General features: G+C 36.5%; 1 protein-coding gene across 1 annotated transcript in view; it reads right to left on the reverse strand.

Moving 5' to 3' along the window:
* LOC105810896 (ATP-binding cassette sub-family A member 3-like) overlaps positions 1 to 12041 on the reverse strand; it is a 103136-nt gene that overhangs the window by 2180 nt on the left and 88915 nt on the right. The window contains exons 22-26 of the mRNA XM_012644943.1: positions 9655 to 9783; positions 9230 to 9424; positions 5378 to 5565; positions 4555 to 4725; positions 3957 to 4138 (exon numbers count right to left, since the gene is read on the reverse strand). Of these exons, the coding sequence (XP_012500397.1) occupies positions 3957 to 4138; positions 4555 to 4725; positions 5378 to 5565; positions 9230 to 9424; positions 9655 to 9783 (865 nt within the window). The remainder of the gene's footprint in view (positions 1 to 3956; positions 4139 to 4554; positions 4726 to 5377; positions 5566 to 9229; positions 9425 to 9654; positions 9784 to 12041) is intronic.

The raw sequence follows: 12041 nt of genomic DNA on the forward strand, positions 1-12041 counted from the left end.
TTTCTTTATCCATTCATCTGATGGTAGACACCTGGTTGCTCCTGTATCTTAGCTATATGTGAATAATGCTGCCATAAACATGGTAGTGCAGATATCTCTTCAGCATACTGATTTAAATTCCTTTGGGTATACATTAGTGGGATTGCTGAATCATATGGTAATTCTATTTTTAATTTTCTGTGGAAATGTCATACTATTTTTCATGATGGCTGCACCAATTTGCATTCCCACCAACAGTGCATAACTATTCTTCTTGCCAACACCTATATTTTGTCTTTTTGATGATAGCTGTTCTAACAGGTATGAGGTAATATCTCTTTGTGGTTTTGATTTGCATTTCCCCTATGATTAGAGATGGTGAGCACCTTTTCATGTACCTGTTGGCCATTTGTATCCCATAAATATGTATAATCATGTATGTGTAATCACATATTTATGGGGTACCTGTAATATGTTGACACATGCATATAGTATGTAATGATCAAATCAGGATATTTAAGATATCCATTCCCTCAAACATTTATCATTTCTCTGTGTTGGGAACATTTCAGATCTTCTCTTCTAGCTATTTTGAAATATACAACAAACTATTATCACCATACTGTGTTATCAAAGACTAGAACTTATTTCTTCTGTGTATCTGTATGTTTATACCCATTAATCAGCCTTTCTTCATCCCCCCAACCCTTCCTAGCCTTTGGTAACCATTATTCTTCTCTCTGCCTCCATGAGATCAATATTTTTAGCTCCCACATACAAATGGGAACATGTAGATTGCTTTTAGTAGTATGGGCATTTTAGCAATAGTAATTCTTTCAATCTATGAGCATGAGATATAAGATATCTTTCCATTTTTCTGTGTCTTCAATGTATTTTATCAGTGTTTTATAATTTTTCATTGTGGAGATTTTTCATTTCCTTGGTTAAATTTATTCCTAGGTATTTTTTTGATAGCTATTGTAAATGAGATTTTTTTTGATATCTTTTCTAGGTTTTTCCCTGCTGGAATATATAAAATATCACTGATTCTTGTACTTTGATTTTGTATCCTGCAACTTTACTGAATTTACTTATCAGTTCTATGGGATTTTTGGTGGAGTCTTTAGGTTTTTCTAAATACAGGATCATGTCATCTGTGAACAAACATAATTTTACTTCTTTTCAATTTGGATACCCTTTATTTTTTTCTCTTGCTAATTGCTCTAGCTAGGACTTCTAGTACGATACTGAATAAAAAGTGGTTAAAGTGAGTATCCTTGTCTTGTTCCAGATCTTAGAGGAAAGGCTTTCATTTTTCTCCCATTCGGTATAATGTTGGCTTTGGGTTTATCATATATGGCCTTTATTGTTTTGAGGTATGTTCTTTCTACATCCAGTTTGTTGACAGTTGTTTTTTTAAATCAGGATGGCTTGAATTTTATTGAATGTTTTCTTTTTCACTATCTATTGAAATTATGAAATAATTTTTGTTCTTGATTTTGTTAATGTGATGTGTCACATTTATTTATTTATACATGTTGAACCATCCTTGCATCTTTAGGGTGGATCCCACTTGATCATGGTGAATGATCTTTTTAATGTGTTGTTGAATTAGGTTTGCTTGTATTTTGTTGAGGATTTTTGTATCTATCTTTATCAGGGATATTGACCTGTAGTTTCCTTTTTTTTGTTGTGTTCTTGTCTGGGTTGGGGATCAGGGTAATGCTGGCTTTGCAGAATCAGTTTGAAAGTATTTCCTCCTCTTCATTTTTTGGAAATAGTTTGAGTAGAATTGACATTAGTTCTTCTTTAAATATTTGATAAAACAGCAATGAAGCTGTGGGCTTTTCTTTGATGGGAGACTTTTTATTCTTGTCTATCTCATTCATTTTTGGTCTGTTCAGGATTTTATTTCTTCCTGATTCAATCTTGGTAGGTTGTATGTGTTCAGGAATTTACCCATTTCTTCTAGTTTTTTCAATTTTTTGATGTATAGTTCTTCATAATAGTCTCAAATAATCCTTTGTATTTCTGTGATTATCAATTGTAATGTCATTTTTTTACTATTGACTTGTTGGAGCTCCTTATATAGTTTAGTTATTGGTCCTTAACAAATGGGTAGTTTGTAGATATTTCCTTCCATTCTGTGGGATGTCTCTTCACTTCGTTGACTGTTTCCTTTGCTGTGCAGAAGCTCTGTAGCTTGATGTGATGCCATTTGTCCATTTTTGCTTTGGTTGCCTGTGCTTTGAGGGTATTACTCAAGTTCTTGCCCAGATCAATGTTCTGAAGCATTTCTCCAAGGTTTTCTTTTAGTGGTCTCATAGTTTCAGGTCTTAGATTTAAGTCTTTAATCCATTTTGATTTAATTTGAGTATATGGTAAGAGGTAAGTATCTTGTTTCATTATTCTGCATATAGATATCCATTTTTCCCAGCACCATTTATTGAAGAGACTGTCCTTTCTCCATTGTATGTTCTTGGCACCTTTGATGGAGATAGGTTCACTATAGGTGTGTGGATTTATTTCTGTGTTCCCTATTCTGTTCCATTGGTATATGTGTCTGTTTTTATGCCAGTACCATGCTGTTTTGGTTACTAAAGCTCTGTAGTATAATTTGAAGTCAGGTAATGTGATTCCTCCAGTTTTGTGCTTTTTGCTCAGAATAACTTTGGCCATTCCAAGTCTTTTGTGGTTCCATATAAATTGTAGGATTATTTTTTTTATTTCTATGAGGATCATCATTGGTATTTTGATGAAAATTGCACTGAATCTGTAGGTTGCTTTGGGTAGTATGGGCATTTTAACAATATTGATTCTTCCAATTTACAACCATGGAATATCTTTCTCTTTTTTGTGTCCTCTTCAATTTCTTTCATCAATATTTTATAGTTTTCATTATAGACATCTTTCACTTATTTGGTTAAGTTTATTCTTAGGTATTTTATTTAATTCATACTATTGTCAATGGGATTACCTTCTTGGTTTCTTTTCCAGATTGTTTACTGTTGGCATATAAAAATGCAACTGATTTTTATATATTTATTTTTGTATGCTGCAACTTTACTGAATTTGTTTATCAGTTCTAATAATATTTGTGTGGAGTCTTTAGGCTTCTCTAGATATAAGAGCATATCATCTGCAAATAAGGATAATTTGACTTCTTCCTTTCCAATTTGGATGCCTTTTATTTTTTTTTCTTGTCTGACTGCTCTAGCTAGAACTTCTAGTACTATGTTGAATAACATAGTGGTGAAAGTTGGCAGCCTTGTCTTGTTCCAGATCTTAGAGGAAAGGCTTTTAGTTTTTTACCATTCAGTGTGATACTTACTGAGGGTCTGTCATATATGGCATTTACTGTGTTGATGTAAGTTCCTTCTATATCCAGGTTTTTGAGAGTTTTTTTTATGAAGGAATGTTAAATTTTATCAAATGCTTTTTTCAGCATCGGTTGAAATGATCATATGGTTTTTGTTCTTAGTTCTGCTGATATGATGTACCACATGAATTGATAAGCATATGTTGAACCATTCTCACATCCCTGGGATGAATCTCACTTGTTCATGATTAAATATCTTTTTAATGTGTTGTTAAATTTGATTTGCTACTAATAGTATTTTTTGAGGAGTTTTGCACCTATGTCCATCAGAGATATTGGCCTATACTTTTCTTTTTTTGTTTTGTCTACTCTATGCTGAAAAATATTACTTTAGACATATAATTTATATGAGAGCACAAATATAAAACTGTCTTATTAGGTGAGGCAAGAGCTCTTGAGAACCTCTGTTTTTTGTGACACTTTTTAGCATAATCTAACACAAGAGCGTTATGGTATCAAACATCACAAAAGGAGTAGTATCAAAAATCAATAAATATCAGTAACTCATAGGAAACTTGAAGGTATAAATCATAGGGCTGATGAGAACAACAAATATAATTTAACATATTTCTAACAAAGTTAGCACAAATTAATTTACCTGGAAATATTGTTGTGATAAACGTTTTAAAATCCTCTAACTTATCCTCAGTCTTGACCTTGGCCTTCAGGATGTAAATATTGCCAAACTTGTTCTTGAGATGCTGAGGGCTGCCCAAGCACATAAACTTCCCCTGCACCATGATGGCTAGACGGGTACAGAGGGCATCACATTCCTCCATACTTGCAAAAAAAGGAGAGCAGATCATTGTAAGGCTAAAAAGTTCTCCTTTGGAGAACATTGTGCAATTTAATCAGAGCCGGGATTTTGTGACCCTATTTTCAATCACAAGTTGCCCTTGCCAATCATAAAGCTCATAGTTGGAAAGTGGGGATTTTTCAAATGATAAACAATAGAGTGCCCAATCCTCCCATAAAACATCTCCTGAAGTCCTATCTTCTCCTCATTCTTGATTTTTTAACTAAATGAGGATTCCTGCCCATTTCATTCATTAGGATTAATGTGCATTCTAATACCTAATGAGGAGCTCACAAACTCAAGAAAGTTCACTGTCCAACATTCCTGGCCCCAAATAATTCCCTCTTATAGCCACTAAAACTCATTCCAACCCTCAACCAAGCCTCTAGATGAGCTACACCTGTGGGAGGTTATAATGATGGCTTTTCCACTTTCACGTGCTTGTGTCACTGTGTTCCAGAGCAGGCGTCGGGCTGCTGGGTCCATGCCAGTTGATGGCTCATCCAGGAAGATAATTGAGGGCTTTCCCATTAGGGCAATAGCAGTACTGAGCCTACGTTTGTTTCCTCCACTATATGGCCAAAGAAGGAGAGAGAAAGTGAAAGTGAAAGAAGAGGAGGCTATACATATCAGCTATTTACAGGAGAGATCTAGCACAAATGTCTCAAATGCTGAGAGTCCCAGCAAACACTAAATATGGAAATCCTCAATGCTGATTAAATATAACTTTGATAAAGTAGCAGCCCAAAGTACAGGGGTATATATCAATTCATTTTAAATTGAGATATAGAAGAGTGATATTTTTGGTACTGATTTGACAGCATTATCAACAGCATCTATTTACATGTTTTTAGGCTGTCATGGTTTCCCAGGCACATAAACCCCATCATAATTCCAAGGGCCTATATTACTCCTTATTTGAGAGATAAAGAATCACAGGGACAATAGGAAGAAGATGTTTTCTTTTGAGGTTCAGGGCCACAGTTTAAATATAACTAAGATTTTGAGTTTCTTTTCTGTAAGAGAAAGATGTGGGACTACATTGATTTGACTTATTAATGGCATCTGAAATCTACCAGAACATTAAATGGTTTTGCAATTAGGTAATTGTGGGCATAGCAGCTTAGGCGGAGATGTGGGCATTTATTTCAAACATTAGGAATATTAAGGAAACATCTCATAATGTAGCATTAACAAGGAAGAGCAGCAGCATAGTGACTCACCTGTAGGTGCTGATAAGCTTGTCAGCATGAGACTCCAGTTCCAGTGAGTTCAAACATTTCTTCACATATGGCTTAATCTGGCGCTCAGAAATTCCCCATACTCTGGCATACATGATCATTATTTCCCGAGCAGTCATATATTCCAGCAAGGCATCAAATTGAGGACAATAGCCAATTCTTGGCCTCACCTAATTACAAGAATTGCCTTATGTAAAGATCCAAGTCACTTATTGCACTCTGTATCCATGGATGAGATGGAAGACCTGCAGTCCTCCAAGCCATGCTTCTAAGAGTCCTACCGAGATATTTTTTCCCTAAAGGGCTACAAAATTATGGCTGTTGAATCTATTGTAGGGTATTGGGATAATAGGTTTCCTAATTCAGTTTTAATGATCTTGGGGATAAAGAAGTTAAAAATGAAATTTTAGATCCCATCAATTTGGAGGAGTATTAGAATATGAGATACTATCCTCATCAATCAGGAATTCCAAGGGGCATGGTCACCATGGATGTTTCTGCACTGTTCTACTTGCACAACCATGTGTACATCTTGTTCTATAGTGAGGCTGAACCAGTGGCAAAGCCCTTCTCTTGGCCCCCACCCCTATCCCCAACTGGAGACTGCAAAGTGTATTACTATAGAAATTAGTCAAACCTTTCTGTTGATTTGGATTCAGTTACACATAGCCTAGGAGCCAGAGAAATAGAATTGAACTATCAATAGTTTGGTCACTGAACTGAGGCTTACCAATGTGGCCATGATATTGAGTTTGGCATTGATTTCTGTGAATATGACACCAAAGTTACAGACAACAAAAAAATTAGATAAATTGGACACCATCAAATTAAAATTTTTGTTCTCCAAAGGACACTGGAAAAGGCAACCCACAGAATGGGATAAAATATTTACACATCATATATATAATAAGAGATTAATATCCAGAATATATAAAAAATTCCTCCAATGCGACAACAATAAAAACCAAACAATCCAATTTAAAATTGTGCAAATGGCTTGAATAGGTATTTCTTCAAAAGATGATACACAAATGGCCAATTGAGCACATGAAAAAATGCCCAACATTACAAATTGGGAAATGCAAATCACAGCCATGATGGGGCCTGGCACAGTGGCTCATGCTTCTAATCCTAGCACATTGAAAGGTCAAGGTGGGAGGTTGGCTTGAGGCCAGGCCTGAGAAACATAGTGAGAGCCCATCTCTACAAAAAATCAAAAAATTAGCTGGGCATAGTGGCACACACCTATAGTCCCAGCTACTAGGGAGGCTGAGGCAGGAGGATCACTTGAACCCAGGAGTGTGAGGTTGCAGTGAGCTATGATGATGCCACTGCACTCTAGCCCAGGCAACACAAAAAGATCCTGTCTTGAAAACAAACAAAAACGAAAACCACAATGGGATACTATCTCATGCCCATTAAGATGGCTATTATTTTTTTTAAAAAAGTTGGCTGGGCTTGGTGGTTCACGCCTGTAACCATAGCGCTCTGGGAGGCTGAGGCGGGAGGACCGCTTGAGGTCAGGAGTTTGAGACCAGCCTGAGCAAGAGCGAGACCCCATCTCTACTAAAAATAGAAAGAAATTAATCAGACAACTAAAAATATATAGAAAAATTAGCCAGGCATGGTGGTGCATGCCTATAGTCCCAGCTACTCGGGAGGCTGAGGCAGGAGGATCACCTGAGCCCAGGAGTTTGAGGTTGCTGTGAGCTAGGCTGATGCAATGGCACTCCCTCTAGCCTGGGCAACAAAGTGAGACTCTGTCTCAAAAAAAAAAAAAAAGTTAAGAAGTGTTGGTGACGATGCAGAGAAATTGGAACTCTTGTGCATGGCTGGTGGGAATATAAAATGGTGCAACAGCTGTGGAATACAATATGGAAGTTCCTTTTAAAATAACCATAGAATTACCATGTGATCCTGCAGTTTCACTTCTAGGTATATACCCAAGTTAATTGAAAGCACGGGCTCAACCAGATAATTGTATACCAATGTTCATAGCAGTATTATATGCAGTGGCCAAAAGGTACAAACAATACAAATGTCCATCAGTGAATAAATGGATAAACAAAATGTTGTATGCTCCTACAATGGAATATTATTCAGCCTTAAGACTGAATGAGATTCTAATACACTGGTACACCTTGAAGGTATTATACCAGATGAAGTATGTCAGATATAAAAGTACAAATATTATATGAATTCTACTTATATGAAGTACCTAGTACAGTCAAATTCATAGAGACAGAAAGTAGAACAATGGTTACCTGGGGGTAAAGACAGTGATTGTTTAATGCGTACAGATTTTCAGTTTTAGTTTAAAAAGTTCTGGAGATGAATGGTGGCCATGGTTGTACAAGAATGTGAATGTACTTAATGCCATTGAATTGTACACTCAGAAATAGTTAAAATGATAAATCTCGTAGAATGTATTTTTACCATAATAAAAAGACAATGTTAAAGATGGTTTTTAAATGCTTGAATAAATGAAGATATCACCATCTGTCATATAAAATGTGAGAGATGTTCTAGAATAGCAAACTTGTAGAGATTCTCTGAAAAAATTCCCTCAGATTTTACTGAACTCAGAATCAGTCCTTGCAAAAGGCTCAAATATTGTCTGTATGCCTGGTCTCTTTTTAAATTTGACATTTTTAAATGGACTATCTCTTTGTTTCCCAATTCAGCTTTTACTCCCTGGCACCAAATTCACTTAATCCTTTTCTGCATTCCTCACAGTCAGGGGACTGGACTGTTTTACACCATCCTTATGCCACTGAAGAGGATTTGATAAGTGGTATGGAGAAGGATATTTAGGGGAGACCCACATATCCCTTCCTCTGTAAGGACCAGCTGGCAGGAACAACTCACTTCCTGCCACGATGTATCACTCCTTCCTCTATTTCTTCAACTTCTTCCATTATAGTATAAATGTATTCAAGTTATTCAACATATGAAATATTTTCTGTCTCCTTCTCAGATATATGGGTGAATTCTAGTTCTTTCCTTTGCCCCACAGCAAACTTTCTTCAAAGTATAACCCACATTTTTAGTTTCACTTCTCCTTACTAGACTACTGTTTTTCCTATAGCATAAAGCTCCCCCCACCCCATCTTCCTGATTCCATGGTGACAGTGGCCCATGTGAAATGAAGAGGAAAGAATTACACTACTAAGGTTGTCATCACTACCACCCACCTGATCCTAGTGTAATTATTCTTGCCAACCTCATCCATGAAGTTCTACTAATAAATCAAATCCATACTATTCAGTCTTTAACTTGCCTGAGATTTCCAGGCATTTGACAAACTTTGACTATCTCTTCTTGAAATTCTCTCCACATTTAGCTTCTTCCTAAGGTTTACACCCTCTCTCCCAGGTGGCATGTGTAGCCAATGACTGGATAATGCAGAGGTACAAAAGCTGATGACCTTGCTTTGATTTGGGATGACTCTGAAAGGCCATCTTGCTTCAGAGCTCTCAGTAAGATGTACCAAGACCTCAGTTACAACTGAATTGCAGATCATCTCTTTCTGTCCAGTTCTGCAATCCTTACACTGTTACAGCATCTCATCTGGCATCCGTTAGATGTGCTGTTGAAAAAACTTGCCTTTTATTCCAATAGTTTCAAAGAACACACACAAAAAATTCACTCTTGTTTTAGATTCTACTCTTATTGCTTCACTCTCGCTTCAAAAATTTCTCTCTCAAGGATCCAATGACTGCAGCAACATCAAGACCTACCACAATTCCCTTCTATTATCCCTAGCCATCTGCCTGTTACCTCAACCCCTGAGGCATTATGCTTCTTATGTCTTAGACTGTAACAGCTTCTTACCTTTACAATATTTTTGGTGATGTTAAAGCCATCAATGAACACTTCCCCAGAAGTAGCACTCGTCTCCCCAGTCAAAATGTGGAAGGTAGTCGTTTTTCCAGCTCCATTATAGCCAAGCAATCCAAAGCACTCCCCTTTTTGGATTGCAAGGGAGATGTTTTTTACAGCCAGAATGACTGGATAGGTAAAATAGATCTAAAAAAAAAATCCAGGAAACATAATTAAGTAAAGAATACTTACAGGTCAAATAAATTCAATACCTCAGACCCCTATGGACCACTACCTCAGTTTCACAAGGACTCTTGTGTTCTACTGGGAGAATATACATAGATCCTGAAGAACCACAATGAGCCCTTGGCACCAAAGGCATGCTCTTAAGAGGAATGAAACTAGCATATGTTGGCCATTAAATGGCATTACAGTACCTTTATCAGTTCCTTAATAAGCATTGTGGAATTCGGCAACTCCTGAGGTTGCAGCTCCAGGATTCTCTCTCTTTCATTTTGTACATCTTTATCTTCAGATTGCCCAGATAACTCCTTGGACACTATATCCTGTATTTTTAAGACAAGAATCACAGAGGCAAATGCCCGTTAGGCATCTGTTTTAGATTGGGTGGCTTCATGAAAGCTAAACTGGGGGATAATATTAAAGATGTCAAAACAGAATGTGCGAGTCATTTCTTTAGAGACTTCCTAAATATTACTTGAGCTCTCATGTACAACTTGAAAAATTTTGAGTAATGGATAGTTCCTCAGGGAAATGGGGGTGGGGATCAGAGGAGAGGGAAAAGGTATTTACATATTAATAATAGAAAGGATGTGAATCAACATGATACGGTGTGTATTTAAATCTTTGAAAGACATAATTTAAAGTATTCAGAGAAATGATTTTATCACCTGGTTCCTTAAGAAGGAAGTCATCTCAACAGAGTAGAAAAGCTTTAAAAAATACAGTAATAAGTTTATACTAATAAATAGTTCCTCAGGGAAATGGGGGTGGGGATCAGAGGAGAGGGAAAAGGTATTTACATATTAATAATAGAAAGAATGTGAATCAACATGATACGGTGTGTATTTAAATCTTTGAAAGACATAATTTAAAGTATTCAGAGAAATGATTTTATCACCTGGCTCCTTAAGAAGGAAGTCATCTCAACAGAGTAGAAAAGCTTTAAAAAATACAGTAATAAGTTTATACTAATAAATATCTTTCCCCAAAATTAAAAGGGAATGCAAGCTAAGAAAAGTAGCAAGGCTTAAATGGACTTTTCCTAAGAAACTCACTGGACTCTACGGCCTATATTTTCAAGATAAAGTTTACACATATGAATGCTATTTAGTCATGTTGACTAGACCACGTAGCTTCAGAAAATAAATCCCAAGATATCAGAACAGAAATTTGGAATAATTTTCAAGACATTTTTGTCCAATCATTGCATAACATGTAGATTTTTGTTTTCTATAGCTTAAGAAATTAGGTCTATATAGCCTACATTTTTTTTTTTTAACCAGAACCAGACACCCTGTGAAAGAAGCCACAGCTGAGATTAGTCAAATATGATTTGCTACAATTGCAGTATGTTCAACACACAGAAAGAGTAAAAGAGGAGTTAATTATTTCTTTTAGGAAGGAAAGAGAAAAAGTTAGCCATACTTTATATGGAAAAATTTTGAGATTTCCAGAATTGCAATGTGAAAGATCTGTGAACCTATGCTCCCAGGGGACCTGGTGAAAATTGTTTTAAAATATAATCACTTAAAGCCTTTACAAATGATCCTGTCTTAGTTTGTATTTGGTTGGTTACCTCAAACTGGATAATTTATAATGAAATATATTTCTTATAATTATGGAGGCTGGGAAGTTCCAGGACATGGCTGGGCATCTGGTGCGGGACTTCTTCCTGGTGAGAACTCTCTACAGAGTCCTGAAAGAACATCACGTGGTGAGAGACTCAATGTGCTAATATGCTTGATCAGGTCTCTCCTCCAGTCCTTATAAAGCCACCAGTTCCACTCCTATGATTACCTATTAATCCATTAATTTATGAATGAACAGATCAATCCAATGATTCTGCCCTCATGATCCAATCACCTCTTAAAGGCCTCACCTTTCAATACTGCCACATTGGGAATTTAGTTTCCAACACATGCTATTTGGGAGACACACTCAAACCATAGCACATCCTAAGAGCATATATAAATGAAGATACATTTATTCAAGAAAATACATTAAATTTGTTAGGAACAGTGAAATCCTGTGTCATTTGAATCAAGACCCCCTCTCTTTCTCCCTTCCCCCAGCCCAGTGTGACAGAAGTCTACTCCAGGCAGGTTCAGCCAAAAATACAGGGCTCCCTCTTCCCTAAGTTGCCAATCAAGAGCTAAGGTATCTTTCTGGAAGGGGCATAATATCAGCGTTTCTCACCCCATCCCTCAGTAACCTGTTGCAGAGCCTAAGTTATGGCTAAGTGCAGTTGAGATTTTGGATCTCCCTTCTTCCATGCATGGTTGCATGCACCTATAGTCCCTATACTCTGGAGGCTGAGGCAGATGCTTCAGCTCAGGAGTTTGAGGTTGCAGTGGCTAGGCTGATGCAACTGCACTCTAACCCAGGCAACAGAGTGAGCCGTTTCTTTAAAAAAAAAAGTACGAGAGAGGACATACTCTTTAATTAACTTGATTTAATCATTCCACAATGTAAACATATATAAAAACATCACACTGTACCCCAGAAATATATAGAATTGTTATTTGTCAGTTAAAACATAAAATTAGAAAAAGAAAGGAAATTCCTAAGATAGATTTAAAAT

Source organism: Propithecus coquereli, unplaced genomic scaffold, assembly GCF_000956105.1.
Source record: "Propithecus coquereli isolate 6110/MARCELLA unplaced genomic scaffold, Pcoq_1.0 Scaffold223, whole genome shotgun sequence".
Classification (NCBI taxonomy): domain Eukaryota; kingdom Metazoa; phylum Chordata; class Mammalia; order Primates; family Indriidae; genus Propithecus; species Propithecus coquereli.